At 34.7% G+C, this 13,932-nt stretch overlaps 1 protein-coding gene across 1 annotated transcript in view; it reads left to right on the forward strand.

The window, feature by feature from the left end:
- Positions 1-13,932, forward strand: part of BANK1 (B cell scaffold protein with ankyrin repeats 1) — a 393,466-nt gene that overhangs the window by 97,839 nt on the left and 281,695 nt on the right. The window contains exon 3 of the mRNA XM_072624985.1: positions 11,722-11,876. Within this exon, the coding sequence (XP_072481086.1) occupies positions 11,722-11,876 (155 nt within the window). The remainder of the gene's footprint in view (positions 1-11,721; positions 11,877-13,932) is intronic.

The raw sequence follows: 13,932 nt of genomic DNA on the forward strand, positions 1-13,932 counted from the left end.
CCATTCAGAATGAATTATTTGCTGCCCATTGTACAAATAAAGACATTGCTTTCCTGAGTTTATCTCTTTGCCCACAATGGTCCGTTTTGCCTTGAATATCCTCACTCTTGTCACCTGTTCTCCACTTTTTGAAATCCTCTTCATTCCTCAAGGTCCTACCTAAATGCTGCTCTTCTCCATGAAACATCAGTGATCACCCCATTAGACATGATGTTTCCTTCTTTAAACTTAACTTAGTCCTTTGTACCTTCTTTATATTTTTATTCTAATCTACACTATAATTATATTGTATCTATAATGTAAGAGTGATATATATATATATATACATATATATATATGTATATACACATATATATCTGTAAGTACAAAAGGCAAAGCAGCTGAGTAATGAGGTATAGTCAAAAACTTTAGAAATACACTGAACTCTCCTGTTCACAGAATCAAACAGGATCATAAATTTAGACATGGAAGGGACCCCAGAGGCCATTTAGCCAAATCCTCTCATTTGGTAGATGAGGAACTCATTCAGAGAGATTAAGTGACTAGCTCAAGATCTTTCAGTTAAGTGATAGTGGGTAGGGTTTGAACCCCATTCCTCTGACTCCAAATTTAACTGTCTTTCCACTGTACCACGTTGTCTTTTGTCAATACATAAAAACAAGGAGGGACAATTTTCCCCATCATGTTTATGAATCTGGTTTTCATTAGATTGCCACGTGGAATGGATCAGCTAGGTGACACAGAGTGTGAACTCTGGAATCAGAAAGACCTGAATACAAATCCACCTTCAGACACTATTACTGGCTGACCTCATGCAAGTCACCTAGCCTTTGTCTGCCTCAGTTTCCTCATCTGTATAATGGGGATGGTAGTAGTACCTAACTCCCATGCTTTTTCACAAAGATCAAGTTGAGATAATAATTATGAAAGCAGTCAGTATAGAGCCTGGGTATATAATATTTGCTAGTACTATCACTATCATCTTAGAAGAAGGGAAAGAACAGGATCCATGTGAGACTTCATTCCCTCAGAGAAGTACAGCTGTTAGATTTGGGGGTCCTTAGATGTTTTTTTTTCTCTTTTTTAAACCTTTCTGTAGAGGCTATGAGTATGTATTACCTGTGTAGAAAGTGTTTTCCTGGGAATGTCTTGAATACTCAGTGAGCCTGCCAAGATGTCTGAGTTTTGGAGCACAGAAAGCAATAAAAAAGTTTGACTTTGATATAATTAAATAGCTGTTAGGCAAGGTTGCACTCCTTAATGCTAACTCCAGAGTCATTCTATGTTATAATAAATTATTTTCAGAGGGAGAATGGAAAAAACAAAACAAAACACCATTCTCATACCTCTATTCTAGTCACAAGTAACTTTGTGATCCTGGACAAATCATTTATTTGTTCTGAGCCTCAGTCTTCTAATATTTGAGATGAAACTAGTCAGTCCATAAGTATTCATTAATTACATACCGATACGTTGCCAAGGACCTTGCTAAGGGCTGGGGTAAAGTCCCAAAATGAAATAATCTTAGTCCCCAGTGAGATTGTTTTATCAGGAAATAAAAGATGTAACAGAAGTAAATTCAAAATACATGGAAGATAATGGTGAAGGGACCAGTAGCTACTTTGAGGAACAGGAAAGGTCCCATGCAGTAAGTGGCACTTGAACTGAGACCTGAAATAACCTAAGGATTCTAAGAGGGGGAGGCAAGGAATTCAAACTTTCCACTACTGGGGATAGCCAGAAATGGGAGGCAGCTAGTTGTATAAGAGTCACAGGAAGCATACCAGGTCAGCCTAAAATGAGAATGTGGGAAAGCAACTAAGTCTGGAAAGGCCTGTAATGCTATCCTTCCAAACCTCTGCCTGTTAGCCCTGGTTTCCTTCAAAATTCAACTCGCTTATGCCTAATGGTCTAAGAGATATTTAAGAGATGATACCAGTGATCCAGTCACCCATACTTATCTTTGGTCTTTATCTACTTCAATGCCTCTTCCCACCAGCATCAGATACTATCAATTCTATCATCGTTACTTGTTATTCAGTCGTTTCAATCATATGCAACATTTCCTGACTCCATTTGGGGTTTTCCTGGGCAAAGATGCTGGAGTGGTTTGTCATTTCCTAGGGTGGGGTAGGGGATGGAGAGGGAAGAAAAAAATATGTACATGGTAACTTCATTATATATTTAAAATGAAAACAAGTTGTATATAATAGATTTGCAATTTTGTATGTAACCATCTTTTTTTATTATACTAGGTTATGGAAATGCTTGTTTTATTCCATTAATTAAAAATAATTTTTAAAAAGACAGCTCATACCACCACATCAGCAGGGCCTTTACTATCTCATCTAGTACCTACCATCTAGTACCATCCATGTTCATCTATCTGGTATCTACTTTGTATCTTGTACGTGTATATCAGTGCATGGTGACTCTTGCTTTTAGAGTGTAAGATTCTTTAGGTCAAGAATTTATAGCATTGATTCACTTTCATTTTTTTTTCTTTTCATTCTTTCTCTCTTTTCTTTTCTTTTCTTTTCTTTTTTTTTTTTTTGGTGCTCTCTGTACCTAGCACAGTTTCTGACATATCCTAAACCCTTTATGAATGTTAGTTGATTTATTGAATATAAAATAGGCTGTAGCCTGATTTTGAAGGACTTAAAAATGCCAAATGGAAGAATTTCTGTTTTATCCTACAGGCGACAGGAAGCCAATCTTTGTTCATTTGTTTTGTTTTTAAGTTTGCTTTGTTTTGGATTTTGAGAAAGAAAGATATGTGGTCAAAGATGAGATTTGGAAAGGTTGATTTGGCCTCCGTATAGAGGCTAGCCTGGAATTGGGAGAGACTTGAAACAGAGATCAAATAGGATTCTATTGTAATTACCCCAGGTTAGAGTTGGTGAAGGTCTGAAATATGGTAGTATGCGATTAGAGAGGAGGGAATGGATGAGATAGATAGAGAGGTAGAATTGTTAAAATTTGACATGTGATTAGATTTGAGGGAGGGAGAATGCTTTGGGAGAGTGAAAGATTAAGAATGATTCTGAGGATATTAACTGTATTGGGAAGTTAGGAAGTGGGGTGGGCTTGGAAGGGAAATAATGAACTATATTTTGAGTATGCTGAGGTTGAGAAACCTACACATCATCTATTGAGAAATGCTGTATATGTAGTCAGGGATTAGGATTAGGACATAAACCAGGATTGGGCAAGTAGATCAGAGTCCTTTGCATTATGATGACAGATGAACCCATGGCAGCTGAAGAGATCTTTGAGAATATTGAGATAAAACAGTAGAAGTTCCAGGACAGAGTTCTGTAAAGTTTTGGGGATATGGAGGACTTGGTTGATGGTCCATCAATGGAGATTGAGGAAGGACTTCCATATGGATAGGAAGAGAGGCAAGCAAGATAGGTGTCACAAAAACCCCAAGAGAAGAGTAGATACGAGAGGACAGTGTGCTTGGGGGTATCAGGTGCTGCAGAGAGGTTAAAAAAACAGGTGGGAAAACAGATCATTATTTTAGAGATCATGGGTGACCTTAATGAAAGTAGTTTCAGTTGAGTGATGAGGAAATAACTTTACTTGCATAACTTGTCTTCCAGGGTTGTTGTGAGGAAAGTTTTTGCTAATATTAGAACAATATTAAGAGCAGTAGGAGGTGAGGCAACTGACTGTCAGAGGTTGAGAGATCCTGAGATTAACACCCACCCATCTCCCAAATGATCAACTCCCTGAAAACAAGAACCTTGCCTCAGTTATCTTTGTATTTTCCCCAGTTTCTATAGAAGTGCTTTGCCGTTTAATAAATGGTTATGGAGCAAATTACTGAATAAGAAATACTCTTCTCTAGCCATATTCCAGCTGAGCCACATCTCAGAAAATCCTGGTGTGATCCATGTGGTCAAACTTGCCTCATTACATTCAGATCAGATTTCATATTGTTTGTTAGCCATACAGTTAATTTCAATGTGAGGTGACATAGGCATTCCCCCAATACTTTGATATGAAAAATCACACAATAAAAATCACAGAATTTTGGAGGAAATGAAGCTTCTTCATTCATGACATATTAAAAAAAAGATAGGAACCTAATACAAAAATCAATAGCATGCTTTTATACTTGGTTAAGAAATATATACATATTATCATCATTAGTGGTTGTGTCCATGGACTCCATCCCCATTGATTGGTTTTCAGTTTGCAAGAGTAAATTGGGCAGGCCACTCAATTCCATTGGTGGTCATGGTTTAAAGGGATGGAAATAGTGTAGAATCTCCCTCTTCCACCTATAGCTCCTCTATTGTGCCAGAAGATAATAAATATGGAACTCTACCTTGATAAAGACCTGAGTTTTACCTGTGAAAGTGGGAGAGGGGAGGAGTTGTAGCTTGTGAGTTATGAAATGATGCCATTTTCCTCATTCTCTCTGATGTTTGAAAGAAATCTTCCAGAAACTGACTCCAAATTCTAGTTATGCTCAAAATGTTCCCTAAAATATAACAGTCATTTCAGAACACAATTGAGTTTTCAAAACACACATTATAGGCAGAACTGAGTGTACTTCTCATATATGTATGGCATCCACTAAGGGCATGGGCTTTCTCATTCTTATTGGATAGTCTCTTCTCTGACAGTAATCCACTGATACTTCATTTCATTAGTCAATTTCCATGGATATTCTTTCTAATTCATCTTTTTCTTTTTCTTTTCTTTTTTTTTTTTTTTTTTGGTGATACCTGCCTTGGAGAATATATTTGGATTTTTTTTTCTGTTTTCCATTTCATTTAAATGTTCTTTTTATCAGATCCTCAAATATTCATACAAAGATACATTTTATTAGCCCTACTTAGATGAACTCTATTCTTGGTTGATAGTTCACTCTTCCTACATGTTAGCTGTAGTTCAGAAATTCAGACTCTGTCTTCTTAACTAACTGTGCATTTTCCAAATCTGTCTTTCTCTTATGAAGACCCAGTGAGTGTCATCCCACTTGTGTCCCTAAAGTCTTTAGTCACTTATTTGGGACTTTGTTATCCCCAGTTTTATTTGTCCACGTGTCACTCAAAATAGTCAATGGGCTTCTTTTGAAATGATCCCTATTCCCAACTGGAAGATGATCAGATCTCACATCCTCATTTTTCAGATGAATAAAATGAGGCACAGACAGGTTATGTGCCTTGGGATATGTCACACAGCTAGTAAGTATCTAAAACAAAATTTGAACCCAGGCATTCTGGATTTCAAGGCCAATGTAACATGCTATCTTTCCATCAGAAATTACTTGATTGATTAAGTGATTTAAGGTTCCATCTCTGATCCCACAATGCTTCCTCTTAATGCACAGTGATGTCTGAAATTCTTCTAACAGGAGATATGTGTTTTTATTTCACAAGTACTGATACAGTTGAAAAACCTTACATGCTTTTTGGAGAGGTAGTATAGTGACAAATTCACATTAAAGCGTAAGTTACTTATAATAGATCTTTTGCAAGGAACAGATATAAAGTCAAGGAAACTCTGGAAGAAAAAGAACATGTTGGACACCAGAAATAGGGGTAGATAATTTCATAGAGGGAGGAAAGAGCCGCAGAAAGAGGCAGCTGGAGGGGGTGTGTGCAAAGCCATATTCTTGATATTTCCCTACTTTGCCCTAAGGCAAGCCTGCACATGAGTATTTAACAAACCAAAACAGACATATCAAAGGGAAAAAAAACCAATTAAATATTACTACTAAATATATGCCTATGTTTCAGAGTAAAGTATACTCTCTGAGGAGGTTCCTGCATTAAAAATGTTCTAAGCAGAGTGGGCTTTTAAAACAAATATTGCTTGCAAGTTTTGTTCTCATTAGAATTCCAAACTGGTCAATGATATATACGTGTATCTTGATATATACATGTATCTTGAGAGAGAGGTTAAATTTATTCTAGCAGGCCTCTATGCATGCTTTACAAATAGAAGAAAAGGAGAAAACTTAAATGTTTAGCAGTTCATATTGTTAATAATTACTGTGCAATACAGTGACACTGACTTCCTTCTTATTTTTCAGGTAAGACACTGAATCTCCCAACTGTACATTTTCCTTGTCTCTCCTCCATTCCTGGAATGCTCTCCCTGTTCATTGGCATCCTCTAGCTTCCATAACTTTCTTTAGGTCTCACCTATAATCCTACCTTCTACTAGAAATCTTTCCATATCCCTTTTAAGGCTAGTGCCTTCCTTCTGAAATTAGCTTAAATTTATTATTCTCTCTCTCTGTCTCTCTCTCTCTCTGTGACTCATTAAAGATATATAAAAGTTGACAAGACCCCATTTTTTATGCATAATAAACAAAATTAGTTATTTATGATGGCAGAACCATTTATCACCTTTTAAAAAATGCAGTTAATTTTGAGACTCCAAGTGGCTTTTGTAGTCCTGACCAAGTTATTTTTTTGCCATGAAAACTGTGATAAATAAATATTGGAAACTGTCAAAACTCAGTATTTTTTCTTTTTTTTGCTCTTTGATCTCAGGGAAAAATTAATATCAAATAAACTTATCTATTTTCCTGTTTATTTTCACTATTTAATAACCAGAGTGGAGTTTTATCCCATTGGTGTAGAAAGGGAAACTGGTCTAGAGAGTTTTCATAATTTGTCCACATTTGGGTGGGAAATCAGCTACCATTATATAGAGGGGATATATGTAAAAGAAATATTTTTTTAATTATATTTTTCAAGGTCAGAATGGAAAGTCAGTGGATTTGATAATAAAACAAGTAGATAATAAGTGTTTCAGCAGAGGAATCAGTATTCCTTACAGCATTTGCTTTTATGGCTTACAGAATTAGCTTGCAACTAAGCAGTCAGTAAGAAAAAAGATGCAGAATTTTCTTTCCTTTAGAAACTAAATAGTGTACACACATGAACATAGAACTACCAAATGTTACTCAATAGATATTTTTAATCAGAAGGAAATATGTTAGAGTTGAAAGAGCACCAGATTTGAAGTCAGAGGAACCTGTGTTCAAACCTGCCTCTTACTACCTGAGAAACTCACTTAGCCCCTCTGGACCTGTTTCTCTATATGTATGAAGAGGGATACTAGATGAACTCTTGGAACTTTTCCAAATCTAAATTCTATTTATTGTAACAGCTACCTCCTAGTCACCCTCTACCAGTCTTTACTCTATTTTGCCCACAACTTCCAAAATCAACTTTCTCTGGCAGAGTTCTGACATGTTCAAAAATCTCAAATGACTCCCTGTTATTTCTAAAAGTTTCTTAATCTGGCATTTAAGGTCCTCTAGATTCTGGCTTCAACCTACCTCTCTGCTCCTACAGAACAGGATTCATTGGTATGCTCTGAGCTAGGCTCATCATCTCCTACCTTCAAACATTTGCATCACCTGCCCTCTCTTCTTGGAATGCCCTCTATACTAATTTGTTCGTTTCACAATGTGTTTCTCCTTCAAGACTCAGTCCAGATGCTACCATCTTGGACTGTGTCATCTCTCACTTGGACTGTGTCATCTCTCACTTGAACTCAAGGTCTTTATCATTAGTACTTTTTTTCTTGCTGAAATATGCCTGTAGAAATTTGATTTTTCTTTGGTCTCTTTTCATTTCCTATTCAGTTTTATATTTATCTGGATTAATGTTTTCTCTCCCTAGCAAAAGTGCATATAAAGACTGTGACTAATTTGCTTGATTGTCTCATCATGCCTTAGATATCATTAATATTGCTATCCCCTTTCTTCAGAAAGCTTCTTCCCATCAAGAAACCAGATGCACAAGCAAAGCTGTTCCCTCAGTAGAAGTTCTACTTTTGTCTTTTTCTCTTAAATTTCTAGCAAAGTACTTTCCATGTACTAGATTTAATATATATTTATTAAATTTAACTCAATTGGATTTCTGGTTATACGTGTAACACCAAAAATCAATTATTGTTTTCAATTCTACTGCCTGAATGATGTTGTTCTAGAGTGCACATACAGAAGCCTGAGGGATTTGTCCAAATCTTCAAATGACTTTTGATGTAGGATAGTTTATTTAACTTCCCTGGCCCTCAGCTGTTATCTCCATTAATGAGGAGGTTGAAGGAATTGATCTCTAAAGTTTTATGATTTTGTGCTTGATTTATTAGTACTATAATTCTAAGTCTGTCTGGTATTTTCCTATCTTAAAAAATACTCGATAATGTCATGAAAATAGGCAGCACATCCAACCTATCCTTAAGCCAAGATGTACACAGAAAAAAAATAATAAATTCAGAAAAGCAGAAATTTTAAGCATAGTTTACTGACCACAATACAATAAAATTAGGTGCAATAGATGGTCAATGAAGAAAGGATTAGAGTTAATTGGAGACTAACTAATTTAAATAATTGATGAGTCAAAAAACAAATAACAAAATAAACATAATACCAGCAAAGAAAATGATCAGAAGGAGAGAGAGAGAGAGAGAGAGAGAGAGAGAGAGAGAGAGAGAGAGAGAGAGAGATAACCAAAATTTTAGAGGGTGCACAGCAATACTGAGTGAATTTTTGTATCTCTTATATTTGTGCATATAAAAAAGAGAAAGAACACATCAATGAATTGGGCATGAAATTAATATGAGAACCAACATATTATAAACAACTAAATACCCAAAAAATAAATTCTGTAGATCAAAGAAGAAATTGGTAAAATGGAAACAAACAAAAGGATACATAAAACACATTTTAAAGATAGAAAATAACAATAGCTCATATCTAAATAACATATACTTGTACAAGACACTGTGCTAACTACTTTACAAGTATTATCTTATTTTATCCTCACAGAAACTCCGTAAGGTACATGCTGCTATTATAACTATTTTAGAAATTAGGAAAATGAAGCAGAGAGGTTAAATGACTTACCCAGGGTCATACAGCTAGAAAGTATCTGAGGTCACACTTGAGTTCAAGTCTTCCTAACTCCAGTCTCAGCACACTTTCCCTGAAAAAAATTGAGAAAGCAAATAGTATCAGAAATGAAGACAATAATTCACAACAAATGAAGAAATAAGGGAAATCATTAGAAAAATATTTTCCTATCTGCCAACAAAATTAATACCCCAACAGATTGAACAGGATTACAAAAATAGAAAATGACAAATGTTGGACGGACTTCAGGAAATTAACATATTAAAACTATTGATACATATTCTGATTGGTCCAGTCATTCTGGAAAGCAACCTGAAACTATGCCTCCAGAGTCAATAAACTTGCATATCCTTTTGCAGAGGAATGCCACTACTTGGCTTATGCCTCAAAGATGGGAGAGAACAACACCTACAAATCAAAAGGGATGTGTATGTACAAAAATAGTTATTGCAGCTAGGTGGTACAGTGGTTGGGATGTTAGATTTGAAGTCAAGAAGACCTAAGTTCAAATCTGGTCTCAGAAACTTACTATGTGGTCCCCAGCAAATCACTTAACTTACATGTGTCTGTTTTACTCATGTAAAACAAGGATATTAATAGCAACTCCCTTTCAGTGTTGTTGTGAAGATCAATTGAAATGGCATGCAAAGTCTTTGCAAGCTTTCAAGGATTATATGAATGAAATTTTATGGGCAGTTTTTTTTTTGCAGTGGCAGACCTGGAAAATAAGGTGATATCTATATTTAGAGAAATGACTGAACAAATTATTATAAATTAATTTAATAATATTAAATAATAATAATATTTTTGTGCACTAAAAAATTATGAAATCCCTGGGAAGACTTATATGAACTGATGTACAATGAAATGAGCAGAACTAGGACAACAATAACAACAGAATTGTAAAGACAAAGAGTTTTGAAAGGTTTAGGAACTCTGATCAATGCAGTTACCAACCACAATTCCAGAGGATCAGTGATAAAACAAGTTACCTCTTTTCTGAACCGCCAGTTTTGCTCCATTATTCATTTTTGTTAAAAGGGTTTCCTTTTTTTTATGTTTTTCTTAATTGAGGGACATGTGATGTAGGAGGGAGAGTAAACAAATATTTGTTAATTGAAAAATGCTAAAATTTTAAAAACTTTATTAACATCATAATATATATTAAGATTCCTGGATTTGAAGTCAGAAGATGAGCATTTAAATCACTTATATGCCAGATATTATTTGTGACATTTTGAACACATTGCACACATTGCTCAACTACTCTTGACCTCAGTTTCCTGCTCTGTAAAATGGGGATGGGGTGGAAGTTGAATGAGGTGATCTCTGAGGTTTCTTAGAATCCTATGTGACATTGTCTTTCAATGGCATTGTGTATAGTAAATTCAGCCCCAATTTAGAGAGATAATTATGGTCTATAATTCATTTGCTATTTGTTACTATAGTGATATATATATATATATATATATTATATATATATATATATATATATATATTAAAGAAAACCTATGAGGTTTGATTTATTGCATTCATTTATTTTTTCTGCAAGTGTGGCTACTTCCATCCCTGAAGTTTTTCTTTTCTTTTTTTGGGGGGGTGGCAGGGGGGTGGGGACTTCTTAGATAGGAAACAAATAATGGCTTAGAATAATGACTCCCTATATTTGACAATTAAAGTGAGAATCTCCTGCCTCTTTTAGAGGTGGAGAGAGAAGTGAAAAGTTTTAGGAAGGGACGATGAAAGCACTGTCTTGTTCTTTTCTCTCTTTTATTTCCCCACAGTCAAAATCGTGAAGAATAGCTGATTTGACTCCTAGGGATTTTGTGAATAATATCAGTAACATTTACATAGCAACTTTAGGAAAAAGGAAATGTGTAAATGAAGAATAACAAAGGAGAATTCCATGTATTCTCCTTAGAAGGGAACCCAAAAACCAAGTTCAAACTACCAGAGTTTGGTTTAGATAGTATTTTCATTAAAGAAATTGCTGTCCAATAGCAATAGATGTGATTAACATCATTCTGAATAGATGATGTTGGATTAATGATTGTTTATATTCAAACTATTCTATAAAATGCATGGAGATTTAGTTCTTTATTATAACCATATTGCTTCATTAATGTAATACCTTACAACAGCTCTGTGAGGCAGTTGTATACAGGGATTGTTATTTCCATTTTACATCTGAAGAGGATGAAGTCAAAATAAGTTTAAAGACTTGACAATGGTTAATTTGGAAAATCCATGGTAAAACCCAATATCTGATTATGGGATTTTTGCCATAATTCTTCCAAGTTCTCAGTCTAGCACCACTGTAGGCCAATATTATAGCAAAAATGAAAGATAAAAGATGGCAAATGGCACATTGATACCATTAAGATATTAAAAAAAAAACCTCTAAAGGAAATCCTTTAGTACATTGGATAGCTCTTTTAAGGAGTTGATATAGACTTGCAGAAGATAAAAATGTGTGAAAGTTTGGTTTTTGTTGTTGTTTTTATTTCTTTATTTTCATTAGTGGAAAGGATACTGATATTCATAAAAAAACATAAACCCAAAATCAAAGTAAAGGATTATCTCCCCAATTAAATTATACTCTCCTTGTGGAACCACATTGTATTCATTTTTGTATACCCGACATTGCCTAGCATAACGACTTTCAAAAGAATGTGTACTCAATAGATGTTTGTTGTATCAATTATTTAAATTATTTCAACTGTCTTGTAAATTGTTTGGTGTATTCATTACTAAACTATTGACCCTACCGCTATTTGTAAAGAATAAATTAACTGTTTTTATGACTTAATTCAATGACTTTTTTCTAGGTTCTGAGAATTACTTTGAAGTTAACAATCTGCTAGAAACAGGAATGGAACTCTGTGTAGAAACAAATATGACAAGGGAGAATGAGACAGTATCAGAAACTTTTGAAAGCAGTGTGTCATCAGTGCGAGTGCTACCAAATAAAATATCCTGTGAGGTAAGCTTAATATATTTGTAACTACCTGATATTGCCAATTATTATCCTTATTATCAAATTATAGATTTAGGAACAAAATTTGCATTTTTGATTTCATCAGTTGTGCTCGATGATTTTATAACAGACTGTTTTCTGCTGATTTTTGTAGAAGAATGTAATATTCATGCTCATTAAAGTTATTTCCAAATAAAAGAGAAACTTGTCAGAGGAAACAACTGAGAGTCATTTATCATTTTCACCATAATCATCATTCATCTCGTCAACATTTGTGAGTGCCTACAGTGTAAGCACTGATTCACAGTACAGTGCTAAGTACTCTTGGAGGAATACCAGAAAAGTTGAAGAGACAGTCTCTGATGTTCAGAACCTTAAATTTTATTTAGCGAGATAAAAGTGCTTTTAAGCATGCTCTAATTTATAATGACTAAATTATGAATATTTCTATGCATTCTAATGCATTCCATGAGTTTCCAAATTCCTTTCTGTGATCTAGTGTTAATTTTTTGCATATGATATTTCTTCATATGCTAAATATGATCCATGTGATAGATATGATGTATGTTATATTCTTTTCATTGAATATTGGTTAGAGAACTGTCCTTGAAGTCAAGAAGATCTGAGATCAAACTCCACCTGTGATACATACTGGCTCTGTGACTCTGAGGAATCATTTAACCTTTGAGGGCTCTCAAGTCATCCTCTAAGACTATAAATTACAGAGGTAGTGTAGAAGAGTACTGGCAGAGGAATTTACAAACTGGAAATTCTCTGTACCGAAGAAATCACATGTTTAGACCTATACTCCTTCATTTTATCATCCTGTAAGATTCCGTCAGCTTTGGTATTCCACCTCACCATGATCCGGTGTACTTTTGATCAGAAGGTGGGGCCATGAACCCAGACTCTCAATTTAAGAAGGAATTTCAGTTCAGACATCTCATTTTTCACCAAGTTGTACTACTATGAGATGTCTCTGACTCCTCCCCCATGCCCTCCCACTGGATACCTTCAACTCATTATCACCCATTCCTCTCCAGCTTTTCAGCTTCCTTTTGTGTATTGTCTTCTCACATTTGATCATAAGCTCCTTGAGGGCAGGGATCGTCATATTTCTTTTGACTTTTGTATCTCCCGTGCTTAGCATAATTGTTGGCACAAAGTGGTCACTTGATATTTATTAACTGACTGATTTTCATAAGAAATATACTTATGATGATTTTTTTCCATTTTACACATGTGAGTTGATATAGATGGCTTATGAGATCCCTTCCAAGACAAAGATTAATGATTGTGATTCCACAGAGGCATGTGTGAATTTCATAAACCTTCTGAATACTCTTTACAAAATCTTCTTATATGTATGTGTGTATACACATTTATTATATGTATATATGCATATATACATACATATACATATATACAATTAAATATGTATGTATGTATATGTATGAATATGTATGTGGATAGATGGATATAGACATAGATATAGATGTAGATCACCTATTATGTGCATGTCATTGGGATAGGTCCCCTTGGGATCAAAAGAGAAATACATGACCTTAGTCCTCAGGGAACTGTAAATAGACAGAGTCACATGGTTAAAAGGAATGTTCGTTGTTAGAGTCAAAGGATAAAGAAGTCAGAATTACTTTAGGCTTATATGGAATCATCTAACATTGCATGTGAATGAGGTACAATTGTGTGAGGAGATTCAGGAACTGGGGATGATAGGGACAGGGGAGCTTAATGAAAAGAACTGGAATAAAGATCAACAGAGCCAGAAAAATGAGTGATATGGAAATGTTTGTTCTATTTCCTAAGTTTAGAATAAGATATTGTCACTTATTTTCAAAATTAGGAAAAACTAATCTGGAGTTACACAAGATTCAATATAGGCTCATCCATTAGGTAAAATCTAATAAAATTAAACATAATAGAAATAAATGTAAATTATTAAAATTGACTTCAAATCACTTTTATAACTACAGCATAGGAAGGGTAGGGCTAAATATCAGTCCACCTGAAATAAAAATATCTAGGAGTTTTAAGAATCACA

Source organism: Notamacropus eugenii, chromosome 7, assembly GCF_028372415.1.
Source record: "Notamacropus eugenii isolate mMacEug1 chromosome 7, mMacEug1.pri_v2, whole genome shotgun sequence".
NCBI classification, from domain to species: Eukaryota; Metazoa; Chordata; class Mammalia; order Diprotodontia; family Macropodidae; genus Notamacropus; species Notamacropus eugenii.